Genomic DNA, 13,644 nt, shown 5'->3' with positions numbered 1-13,644 from the left:
GATTTTTTGGAATGCCATGTAAAAGGAATATGCTCATGGTGTCTGTTTTTCAAAATGAAACTGTGTGCAAAGGTGCAGGTAACTGCTTGTATTTAACATATTCCTTCACTTACAAAACAAACCGTTAAGCAACTGTTATTTTTTTAAATAAAATTTTCATTGTTAATTATTAAATAAACTTAAAAACTGCCATTTCTTCTTTCTTAAAATTGTAAACATATTTTAAACACAGCAATATTAAAATAGTTTACTAATTTTTTATGTTAAATTTGTTAATATTCTAAAATAATATTGTAAAATTCTAATTTCTTCAAGAAAATTCTAAGAAAAAAATTTAGAGAGGGAGGGTGTTTAGTTTTATCGATGTGTGATAAGTTATGGAAATAAAATTGTGGTAAGCTGACCTGGTCTATCTCAGCCCGAATCTCCTGTAGGACCTCCTGTTGTTGCTGTATCTCCTCAGGCCGGACTGCCGGAGGCTCCTGGGTGGCTAGGGATTCCTGCAAGTCCCGCAGGGTAGCCATCACTCCCTGCAACTCCTCCCAGAATCTTTCTGCAATGGCCAGAGCTTCCTCTAGGCTACGGGATCTGTCCTGGGTTGCCTTCTGCACCTCTCCCCACAGACTGTTGAGGCGCTCCAGCTTGCGTTTAATATCTAGCCAAACAACCAGATTGATTATCACTTTCTAAAGTATATTATTTTTGTACTTCTTTACTGTAAGGAATTTTAACACTAAAAGTGAGTGAACAAAATTATTTTAAGGAAGTAAGTCTAATGTGCAATTTGCAGAGAAACCTAGAATGAGCTGGTAAAAATAATATGGGACAATTTGAGACAAGCACAAACAGGTAGCAGATCCCTAATCATTTTTATTATAAACGCTATTGTTAAAAAAAAATTAATGTAGTATATTCTTAGTTATTATTACTTACTGAAAATGGCAATGAGCAAGGTTTTAACATGAGCATTTACATAGGATAGGAAGAGCAGGGTTACCTTTTCGACATTGGTATGATATTCCTCTTCTTCTTCATAAAGCACTTTCTTTTTTATGTCTCTATGCCAAAGAAAAGGAATATCTTCCAATCTCAGTGTGGTAAATGTAAGCCTACTCTTCCTAATACCATTTAGGTATATTAGTAATAGTTACTATTTATATAGGAATCGTTATCAATATCAGAATCAAATTTTTGTATCGGCTCATCCTAATAAAAGTGGTGATGCATTTCTTTTTAGAATCATGCTAAATTCTTATTTCATAAAACATATAAACCAGAATTGTAATAAAAAAATTTTGGAATCGGCCGATTACTAAATTGTAGTTAATTATACCAAATAATGTACACACTATTTCAAAGCAATGGATAAACACCAAAATGAGAAACATTTTCAGTACATTCTTGTCATTTATATATAGTAACTACACTGTCTGATTTCTATGACTGCAATCACTATCCTACCTTTGACAGCAGGGTCAGCAGCATTAGGCGCTTTGTTGATGACATCGTTGGCTGCACGGCGCACAGCTTGGAATGCCTCCTCCCGTTTATCCAGGTCCTCGATCATAGCATTGTTCTCCTCCATCTGATCCCGTATACGTGGAGGGTGTGCAGACACCGGCTCTGAACCTGACACCTGGTCAGCAGTGTTGGCCAGTGCGCGTAGCATACCCTCTAGCTTGTCCGAGAACTGACTAGACTCCTGACAACAATTCCATAAACAGTCAGATATCTCATGGTGTTGGGAGGCTGATTATCACACTTCCAAAGTAACACAAATTGTTTGTTATTGATTTTTTTTATTTGCTGAATCAAATGGGTGAAAAAGCCTTTTTTGACAACACAGTAGTACTTTCTAATGCAATACACTAATTTTTAATTACTAAAAAGACGTGTTACTAAAAACTGTTTGTAATTTGTAAGGTTTTCCAAAAATTTTAATTAATTTTAGAATAATGTTAATTTGTAACTGATAAGAAAAAAGTGGTTTATTAATTATTTTTAATCATTTAAGAAAACAATCACATAGTTTTGAACTTGTTTTTTTTTATTTATTAAACTAGATATAAATAGTTTCTATAAACAATAACAAGTAATAAAGGTGATACTAATGTAATTTATCCCATACCAAAATTAGTGTTACTGTCCAGTAAATTCAGTAGGTATGAGGCCACTGACCTGTAGGGCTTTCTCAAGTGCTTGTTGTCTCTGGCGTAGCTCAGAGCGCAGGGCTGCATATCGCGCATTGTCTGAGTCCAACACCTCCTGTACCTTGGCACCATCCTCTTCATTTGTTAGACGAATCAGAGCCTCCCCAGTCTTAGTCAGCTTATCCACAAGTGGCTTGTGTTCCGTGATGGATTGTACCAGCAGCTGGACATTGGTCACAGATATAACATCATCGTATATACTCAAATTCTATCTTAAATCACTATATACAGGATTAAAGATGAGTGTTAGCCCACTAGACTATTCTGACAAGACCATTACTCCACTAGCACTATGTACTAGTAAAATACTTAAAACAATATTTTAGTAAAATACTACATTTTTTCTTTGTAATTGACATAACATCAAAATAGATTAACACTAACACTATAAGTTATTTATATTCTTTTAATAAAAAATGTTGTTTAGGATGGCTAAAATTCCCAAGTTCCCAAGAAATTCTAAAAAGCACATCTAGAGTAATAGAATTCCAAACAATGATCTCCATTTTGGACCAAATTAATTGGACTGATTGTGCAGTGAAAACTAGTAGGCCAATGGGATAAGTGTTCAAACAGACAAAAGAGAATGAATTAAATCTAAAAAAACTGTCTTTTGTAATTAGTTTCAAATGATAAGTGTAATATTCAAGAACAGTAAAATATAAAACAATGCAATGATTATAGGTATTGGTAACTCGAGACTGATTAACCATATTGACCTTGATACCGCACAGAAACTAAAACTTAACAGTAGTGAACTAAATTATCAAAATAAAGTAAGAATCTAGGATTGACTATGAATACAAGTCTGCAATGGACAGACCATGTTATAATAATATGTTACAAAAATATTTGTAACACTCTTCCTGATCATATTAGAAGTATTGAGGGTAGTGCGTGCTTCGGAACGAAGGTCAAGGACTTGCTACTGGGTGAACTATGGGGGTGTCGGGTGGTGGTGCTTGTGGTGTGTGTGAGGTCAGACAGTGTGTTGGAACGGTTGAACATGTTAATTGTTCTTTATATTTTCTCTTTTACATTCTTAATCTTTTTCTTTATCCATCGTTAAGAATCCAATTAAGTTCATAAGTTATTGTATGCGAATAAAGCAATTTTGTTTACATTTTGTTATAAAGTTAAGTATGTTAAAAGTTTACATGTGTATGTATTCAAGTATTGTTAATTTACTACATATGATATGAGATTGAGTGGTAGAGAGGGCTTGACAGCCCTAACTCCACCTCTTTATTAAAGGGATTTTTATTTAATTTCTTTTTCAACAACCGATATGATAATTAAATATTTTAAATTAATATAATTAGTTTTGCTAATATTATAAATTTAAATTTATTGAAAAATAAAAACATTTTTAAGAATTTTGAACATTTTTGGCCTTACATGACAAATATCTGAAAATTTTATTACCACCAATAAATAATGTGAAATTATATTTTAATAATTAATTCTTTGCAAAGGTTCACAAAGTAACAAAAGGAATACAAGACTCAAAACATGTTCGTGTTATTAGAAGAAAATTATAAAAAATTTCAATTTCCTGAGTAGAGTTGAGTATGCGTACCTCATTCTTATCTTGTTGTTGAGCAATGAGATCAGGCCGCAGTGCAGGCATGGCCAACATACTGACGTGTCGTTCCATTTCATCCAGCCAGGTGCTGAGGTCAGCGTGGGACTCGAAGAAGTGTTCTGCCAAGGCCAGTGCCTGCTCCAGCACTTCCAGGCGGTCCCTGCTCAGTGTAGACACTGCTTCCATGTTCTCTCTGAGGTCTTCCATTTTTTCCCGGATGGTACCGGTGTCCTCATGTTGAGCCGACTCTCTTAGCACCTACAACAGTGTTAGTCTACATTATCAGGAGGTACAAAGTAGTCATCAGCTCACTATTCCCATAAACTCACCTTTTAATTTTTAAAATTTATAGCTATTGTCAGTTAAGTTGAGAAGTAATTTTCTTTAGAGAAAATTTAGATTCATCTGAAACGCATGCTAAGCAAGGATATAGCACAATTTTAAAGATTATATTTAAGTGGCATTTTTTTAACTTCTACTGTTGATAATCCTAAAATTCTTGTATAAGGAAAAAAAAGGAAAAACTTTCCTACTTAATTATCCTTCCATTCAGAGCTAGTAAAAGTTTAACTTTGGTTTTTACTATGTTTTTAACTATGTGCTTAACATTTTTAAGCAAAATGACAATGCCAGCTGCATCTTTCAAATATACTGTATAATCAACAACATGTAACCATATTTGTAAAAATTTTAGATTGAAGTACTATCGTACGAAAGGACATTTCCATTTCGAAATTGTGAGAATCAAAAAGAGGAGTCCTTCCTCTTTTACATGTAAAAATTACATATAAAAATTATATATATATGTAGAAAAAGGCCAACATATTAATATTAATTAACTATATTTCGCATTACGCTTCTTCAGGTCAAAACAACATAACGAAACACATAAAATAATTAAAAACATACATGTAAACAGATAAATAAATTAATAAGCATAATATTCTTGAAATGATACACATATGTTCAAACTGTGGGTGTAAAGATGTGATGAGTTTTCAGATGATTTAAATTTATCGAAGATTTAATCCATAGGGAAATTTAAATTTTGTGACAATTTGACATGCTTGTTCTAAATTTCTTAATTTTGATGTATTTGAATTATTTTTTATTGATCCTATTGGTTTTACTGTATATAAATTTTCCAAAGATTCTTTGTGTATTTTACTATGAATGATTAATGGTTTTGATTCATCATTACGCTTAAAATCATAACGGTGACCTGTTATTCTTATTCATAAATTATTTGTTGTAGAGCCAATGTAGTCTTTAGGACATTGTTTACACTGAATTTGATGTACTAAATTTTTTGTATCACATGTCAAATTGCCAATAATTTTGTATACTTTTTTAGTTGAACTACTTTCGAATTTTGATGACTCTTGTATTTGATTGCACACCATGCATCTTGATTTATTACATGGATGTGCTTCTTTAAATTTAGTTTCCACGTCAGAATCAGTTGGTAACTTTGGTTTCGATATAATGTCCTTTAAGATAGGAGGTCTTTTAAAAACAATACGTGGAATACTTTTTAGAAATGAGTCTGTCAGTGGAGAATTTTGAAGAATTTTGTAAGCTACTTTAAAAATGTTGTTAATTTTGTAGAGACCAGGATGATATTGTGTTATTAATTTAGGCTCATCATAATATTTCTTTTTGACATAATTATTATTAAGGTTACTTTCATTGAGCTGTAGCTTTTCATTCAATAGCTTCTCAGGATATCCTCGTTTAAAAAAAGCATAATATATGTTACTAAAGTAATTTTTAAGATCTGCACTCTCACTGCATAATTTGGTTGCTCATGTAACCAAGCTTTTGGGAATTGATCTTTTTACATATACAGGGTGACAACTGTTGTAGTGTAGATATTGAAAAGTGTTAGTAGGTTTTACATTAATTTTGTGTTTCAAGTAACCTTTCTTGATGTAAACGTCAATATCCAGAAATGTAACTGACTCTGTTGAAATTTTCCAAGTAAGTTTTAAATTGTTATCGAAGGAGTTCAATGCGTTTAAGAAATCTAAAAGTTTTTCATTACTCTCTGTCCAATAACATAAAAATGTCATCTATGTATCTAGTCCAGAATAAAGGTTTAAATGTTTGAGAATGTAGAAAATCTTGTTCAAATTTTGCCATAAAAAGATTTGCGTATGATGGGGCCATTCGGGTACCCATGGCTGTTCCTTTCTTTTGTAAATAAAATTTGTTTTGAAATCGAAAACAATTGGAAGATAATATAAAATTTATGAGAGCAATGATGAAGTTAGTGCTTGGTTTTGAATTTCCAGGTCTTTTATTTAGAAAGTGTTTCACAGCTTCCATACCTTTATTGTGGTCAATATTAGTATATAAGGAAGTTACATCAATCGTAACTAACGTCACATTTGTTGCAATAAGTTGGGGTATTTCTTTTAATCTTTCAATAAAATGATCAGTGTTTTTCAAGTAGGATGGTACATTTTTGACAAACTCCTGTAGGTGTACATCTACAAACCCTGATATTCTTTCTGTGGGAGATGATATTGAGGCGACTATGGGACGACCAGGTGATGTCTTTGTTTTGTGTACTTTCGGTAACAGGTAGAAAACGGGTGTTTGAGAATTTATGTTTATTAAAATATCAATTAGCTCTTTTGGCAATCCCTCTTTAATAGAATTTTCTTTTAAATATTTTGTTATTTCTTTATTGAAGTGGTTTGTCATATCAGATTTTAATAACTGATAAGTGTCTTCATGTTCTAATTGACGGTTGGCTTCTCTAATATAGTCTGAAATGTTCATGATTAATCACCTTTGTCAGCAGGCAAAATTACAATATTTTTGTTATTTTTCAGTGATGAAATGGCTTTAGATTCTTCTTTAGAGAGATTTGTTGACGTTGGTAAATCATCATAAAAATTTGGGTTAGCAATGTTAGATAAAATGACGTTCAAAAATTAGTCGATAGGGTGGTCTGGACTTAATGGTGGTGGTTCCCAACTTGATGTATCTTTAAAGTGTTCAGTGAACGTTTTCATTTCAACAGTCATGCAATGTAAATTGTTAATATTTTTTGTGTTCATTTGAGGAGTCATTGTTATTATAAAAAAAATATATATATATATATATATATATATATATATATATATATATCACAACAGCTGCTTAAGGGTGTATCATCACTGTCCCTCAAATCTATACAAGTTAAAGGAAATTTTGGAAATTAAGTAGTTTGTTTAGTCTACTTTGCAATTTATTGTAGTTTTGAAGAAGAAGAGATTTTTTAAATTCATTTAATCGCTATGACCTTGACTATACAGCAGATAAAATGAAAAGTGAGAATTATGAATAGTTCTTTATTTGACAATGAAGTTATAGATATGCATTGCACAGAATTAATTTTTACTTTGTATTGTCTCAGTGTTCCAATTCACAAATAAAGGTTCTTATCTTTTTACTATTTAGATTAGTGACAAAAGAATTTTGGAATGAACTAGGGAACTTAAAAGTTTTACTTTTACGCAAATAATTTTTATGTTCCTTTGTGTATGAGATTATAAGTTAAAAAAATGTAAAATAGGTTTAGTTAAAAACTATATAATTTATAGCAAATCAAATAACCCCTTGCAATCAACAAAGGTCTACTGGTATAAAGACAAAGATCTGCATTTCTAGTTTCTTTAGACAGATTAGTACTAATTTAATTCCCAATAGGAAAAGAACACACTTTCTGCATGACTGACTATACCTTCTTGGCCGTAGAGATGACATCGCGCACTCGGGACTTCTGGCCGCCAATGTCATCATTGAGTGCCTTGTGTTCCTTGAGCTGCACGCGGATAACATCTGGCTCTGCACTGGGAGGTTCAGCTTCACGCAGCTGTGCCTCTACCTCACGGAACCAATCCAGCAACTCGTCTATGTCCCCAATTACTTCCAGTGATCTCTGTAACATTGAAGATACTCTTGGTAATGTGCACAAAACTTGTTTACTACTGTTGAGTTGTTTTATCTTATCGTTTCCACCCACAAACCCATCTTGTATTATAATGAAATTTAATAATATCCTAGGAACAAAAACTTTAGCCTTATGTTAAAAATATCTATTTTAATAAACTTAAATATTGAATTTAAAATAAGGTTCGTAATTAATATAGTTAATGTACAAAGTATTATAATTGCTACTGTAAACTGTGATATTAAATATGTTAATTGTAATTATTTAAACATAGCCTGGTGAATTTTGTACAGAAAAATAGGCAGGCAAATTTTAAATAAGTAAACACTAGTTTTAAAATAAGATATAATTGATATTAAAAACTTGAAGAGGATAAGTAGACTAATATTTACTAGGATCACTATTTAATAAAATAAAACACCAAAAATAATAGTGCCAAGCCATAATAGTTTTTTGTTGTATTGCTGTTTTTACTTTAAGATCAAAATTCAAAACTAAATATTAGGATACAATTTTATAACACAGTATACAGCACTATCATTATGAACTTGTAATAGTTACTGTTTAGTTACTTAAGCCGTTTAATTTTGAAAATACACTTTCATATAGTTAATTTTAAAATACTGAATTGAGAAGGAGACAAGAGCATCAGTAATTGCTCTCTTGTAATATACAGTTCAAAGTCTAATTCCTTGAATCCATCTATTGCTCAACAGTATCTCACTTGTTTGGACAGATGTATGCGTTCAGCCTTTCGTTGTATCTGTTCTGCAATGGCGTCAAACCTCCGGTTGTCCCTGGTCACCAGGCCCTCTATAGTGGAGGCCCCTTCTCCAGGAGATATCTGGCACAACTGTGGACCAATCAGGTTGATGCTCTCCAAGACTGGCCGGAACTCTAAAACATCAATCACCCAATAGTCAAACTCAATTTGTGTATGAAATAAGGTTTCAACCTTTACACATCCTGTGTTTTTAGGATCGATTGAAATGAGACATTTATTTAAAAACACCTGTCTTAAGTCTTGAAGCAATAAAGTAGCCAAGGTACAATGCCTGTACCAAAACAGCTGTTAACTGATAAGTTGTAACTCAGCTGAAAGTAAATCTTAGGACTCATAGAATTACAATTATCTGACACGAGACATACGAATTTGTTTGAGAAAAATTCAATTATAACAAAGCATTAATTAGCAACATATTAATGGCGCCTAAACAGTGGTTGATTGGTAAACTTTACCTTGTATGTCCTGCTCAAGTCGCTGTATGTCATCCTCTCTGGGTTCTGCACATTGAAGCTGTGTCTCTGCTCCCAACATCCAGTCTACCAGGCGGTTGTGAGAGTTGTGGAACTGCTGGACAAGTGGCAGTGCCTCCTGTACACATCAACAACAGCTACAGTTAGGAAAATAGATGCTTTTTGTCAAAGAATATTCCACCCAAATGTTACAATGTCTTTAGACAAACCTAGAGGTGGGTCAGACATCAGCTGAAGTTCGAACAGGATCTATGTGCGTTTAAAATTAAAATTCTATATTGCATCTCTGACCTGGGCTAATTTATTCCATTTTCTGTTGATTCGTGATGTTTTTAACAAGATTTTTAAATGAATTTAAAATTGATATCTGCTAACTTCCTCTATCTCAAAAAATAAAATGTACTATTAAACATAATCCTTTAAAGTTTGTAATTTCAAAAGAGTACAAATGTGTATATATAAAGTTGTTTAAGTTGGTAATAAACACTTAACAATAACATTTGTCTACACATGTCTACGCTCTTGTCCCAGTTGCCTGAACATTTTAAGCAGCACCTGGAATTTAGCTTTGAAGTTTGTTAGAATGCTACAACACCTAAGAATGATTAATATCAACAAAAGACATATCAACTGTACTTCTAAGACAGCTGAAGTCAGAAGATTTGTGAGAAAAGTGGATGGAGAAGATAAGATCAGAAGATGGATTTGAGGAAGATACTTAGTATTTTCCAGCAGTGAAAAGAAAAATGAGGAAGCCAGTACCTGAGCATGTTTGAGCAGGTCAGAGCCACGGGAGGTGAGATCATTGTAACGCCTCTGCAGGGAGTCCAGCTTGTCCTTGAGTTGGATGGCCTCATCGCTGGAAATGTGTTTCATCAGCTCTAGGCCAGAGTCCACAGTGCTGTCTACATCTCCCTGGTGGTTGGCTACTTCCTCGGTCAGGTCCTGGGGGAAGACCAGTGGCTGTAGTATTATCAGGTCTTGGGAGATGGGAGGGGATTGGGGCGGGGTACGCTTTTTATATCTTTTTTTAAGAGGAGTGATTTTAAGTTGTGAACAACATAAACCATGAATATTGCTATCTAAAATTGATCAAATTAATTCACACAAATGGGTTAGTAAATTTTATTTTCCAATGACAGTAAAAGCTAAAAAATATATGATAACTTTTACAAGAAAATCTTACAGTAATAAGAGTTGAAATAAATATATATATTATAAATATAAACAAAACAGACTTCTTTTAATGTTCTTACAGTGGAAGAAATGTTTATAAAAAGAACAGAAGGATGTGGACTTATTCAATTCGTTACTGATGTGATGCATTGTATTATTAATAAATGAATGCATAATAATAATGATTTTTTACAATTTATAATAAATATTCAACCTAAACAATGAACTGGGTGAACAAGTTAGTAATCATTATACCTTGTATACAGTCAAATTGCAAAGAATTGATTAGTTTTAAGCAATAACTTTCATTTAATATCAATAACTAATTCAAAAGCACTTGATTCCATTGAACATTATTAATGAAGGATTTATTGTGACTGAGAAATGAGTCCCAAATCTCGAGAGCCCCTGTTTGTTGAAATTTACTTTGATAACTACTTTACCAAGAGTCCAAAGAGTGGATGGATATATATACACACATTAAGTTGCATTCTAATCTCAGAAATAAATTATTAACCAAAAATATACATGTTTAAGAAAATATAATTTACAAGTATTTCTATTTTTACAAATTTTTTAAGATGTATTCTAATTAATGTAGTTAAATAAGTTTTACACACAAACTGTGAATAATTCATTATAATAATTCATATATATATATATATATATATATATATATATATATATATAATATATATATATATATATATATATATATATATAATAAATAAATAAATATATATATAATATAATATAATATATAATATAAATATATATATATATATATATAATATATATATATATATATATATAATATTATTAAATTATTATTTTCCACAACAAAAAAATGCCAATAATACGTTTGCGAAGACTCAAAGGGAAGACTTAGCTATTTTTGTTTAAATTGTGTGTATGTATTACGTCCATTTCAACTGTATATTCTAATATAATACAAATGACAACTCATTCAAAAACTAATTAAAAAAATTTTTTTTTAAGATTATTTATTTATTTTTTATTTATACAATCTTAGTCTTTTGTGTTATCCTGATATGACGTAGTATAGTAAATCATTATAAAGGATGCATAATACCTTAATTAATATTTAAATATTGCAAAAAATTTTAATCCAAGGAAATGATATTTAATTTAAAGGTTCTATAATTAGATTAAATGTACAATTGTTTTTATGCCAAGTAAACAATATGAGAGGGTATAATGATACAAGACTAACCGCCAGATCCTCCATTTGCTGCAACAGTTTGTCCGTGTGCACTGCCAATACTCGATACTTGGCGAGACGCTGGTCCATGGACTCCATCCACGCCTGCAAGTGCTGGTAGGTCAGGACCAGGTGCCGCAGGCCAGCGCGTGATGCCTGCAGCAGCTGGGCCAGTGCATCGCTCTGTTCCACCAGTGCTGCATAGCGTTCAGCAGTATCCTGTACACGGTCCGCCACACCAGTGGCCTCATCCTCGCCCACCAGTGCCATTAGTGTGGAGGCCACCTCAGTCAGATCTGTCAATTCAGGCTTCTTGCGTAGGATATCCTTATGTAGAGTCTGCAACATGTCATAGTGAATATATAACAAAATTTCTCATTTAAATTAACTCTTATTAAAAGTTTACTTAACAAATGAGAAATTTACTATAACAAAATCTAGACTTGCCCCGCCAATGACATCATCAATTCCAGGCAATGAGGGTTCCTGTATTTCTTTAATCATTTTTTTATAAATCAAAACATTTGGGTGACTAAAATCATTTATAACCGAATATAAAATATATTTTATAACAAATATATTTAATATGCCAAAAAATAACAAAAATATTTGACAAAAAATGAGAGGAAAACCAAAAATCAATACAAATAAAGAATATGAATTTAATTTAAAACATTTTAAAACTTTTATTCAAGGGGTTAGTGCATGTGAAGCAGCATTGTTTGTCTACACAAATAATTCCAAAGAAAATGTTATTATGTACCAAACAATAGAGACTTTCAATTTTTTTCTTTCAACATTAATAATAATGAACAACTATTAACCCTTAGAGCACTGAATACAAATTCCTATATTTTCCCCTATCGTGCTATTAGCATTACAAATAAATTTTTAATTTGTTTAAAGTTCTATTTGATTTAATACTTCTGAAGTTATTATAGGAAGAAAAAACATAAAAACGGAATTTTTAAAGACTTTTGCATTTTAAAATGTATAACAAAACAAAATGTGGATTTTGCCAATTTCAAAAATATTTTTGTGAAAGAAACAATTCGAAGCATGAAGTGTTTCAAATTGAAATCATAATTGTTGAAGTAATATAACTGTAAAAGATTTTCAGAAATAACGTAAAACACGCAACTCAACACAGGAACAAGCTTACGCGCAGGTCTCGTGAACAGCACTGGTCACCCTCACTACGCGGAAAATCCCGTAAGACGAGCCAGTCTGCAAGTCAGAAAGGCGTTAAGTTGCTATGACAACCAGTTTCGGAACGGTAACGGGTGGCCAAGAACAATGAGTGGAGCGCAGTCGTTGTATGAGGTTCGGTCAACATTCTACCCCATTCTATTGGCAGTTTTACAAACTATAGTTCACGACAAAAACAAAAATTTTGATTGCGAGATTTACCGTAATACGTGTGAAAAGTCATTTTCACCGCACGAGATTTCCCGTAATACACGTGGTAAGGGTTAAGATTTACTTACATGCTTTCAGATCCTTTATTTACAAATAAGACCAAAAGCATGAAATAATATCCATAATGGTAAATTTTCCAATGTTTACTTCATCCAAAATATTTTCTGGTTCACTGTCTGACCCTAATCAAGAGTATTACAGAAGACAAAGAACTTACATCGTGTTCTCGTATCCTCTGCTGAATCTTTTCTTCATCAGTAGGCACCAGTTCCATGTCCTTCACCTTCTTTTCTGTCTTTTCCAGCCACTCTACCACTGGAACCAGTTTGTCCTGGAGAAATAATAAATGTATTTAGTGTACAGTAACTCCTCAAGAAGATATCTCGTTCAGGCTCTAAAGAAGTTTATAAAATTAACTAAATATTTTATTTTAATGTTGTAATTTTTTATGTTAAAGCATTATTCTACAACAACCTACAATAAAACATTTTTCTAAATTGTTACTATAAATAAATAAAAGAAGAATATGACAAACCTGGAACTGTTTTGCGACGGTCATGGCCTGTGACAGAGCCTCGAACCGCTGCTCAGCGCCCTCGGTTAAGTTGTCAAACCGAGTCATCAAGTCCTTGAGTTGGCGCTCAATCGCCTTTCGCTCAGTCGGGTCAGCTCCGGCTGCAACCTCACTGCCCATCGCAAACAACGACGACATCGAGTTTTGCCGGTCCAACAGCATCTTCTTGAGGAACTGCACACAAATATATGCCAATTTTAATTATTCATTTCTACACAAATTTCTTAACCCCTTCCGGGCCAGGCGGCAATATATTGC

At 32.4% G+C, this 13,644-nt stretch overlaps 1 protein-coding gene across 35 annotated transcripts in view; it reads right to left on the bottom strand.

Annotated features, from left to right (window-relative positions):
* Positions 1-13,644, bottom strand: part of LOC124367590 (dystonin) — a 389,529-nt gene that overhangs the window by 55,661 nt on the left and 320,224 nt on the right. For all 35 annotated transcript variants that reach the window (XM_046824584.1, XM_046824679.1, XM_046824768.1 and 32 more), the window contains 11 exons: positions 13,348-13,560; positions 13,030-13,143; positions 11,406-11,732; positions 9,758-9,940; positions 8,978-9,113; positions 8,463-8,635; positions 7,529-7,726; positions 3,790-4,053; positions 2,179-2,373; positions 1,462-1,702; positions 405-655 (listed from right to left, as the gene is read on the bottom strand). In XM_046824584.1, coding sequence (XP_046680540.1) covers positions 405-655; positions 1,462-1,702; positions 2,179-2,373; positions 3,790-4,053; positions 7,529-7,726; positions 8,463-8,635; positions 8,978-9,113; positions 9,758-9,940; positions 11,406-11,732; positions 13,030-13,143; positions 13,348-13,560 — 2,295 coding nt within the window. The remainder of the gene's footprint in view (positions 1-404; positions 656-1,461; positions 1,703-2,178; positions 2,374-3,789; positions 4,054-7,528; positions 7,727-8,462; positions 8,636-8,977; positions 9,114-9,757; positions 9,941-11,405; positions 11,733-13,029; positions 13,144-13,347; positions 13,561-13,644) is intronic.

Source organism: Homalodisca vitripennis, chromosome 1 (genome assembly GCF_021130785.1).
Source record: "Homalodisca vitripennis isolate AUS2020 chromosome 1, UT_GWSS_2.1, whole genome shotgun sequence".
Lineage (NCBI taxonomy): Eukaryota > Metazoa > Arthropoda > Insecta > Hemiptera > Cicadellidae > Homalodisca > Homalodisca vitripennis.
The sequence above is the reverse complement of the archived record's forward strand: the minus strand, read 5'-3'. Positions and strand labels throughout refer to the sequence as shown.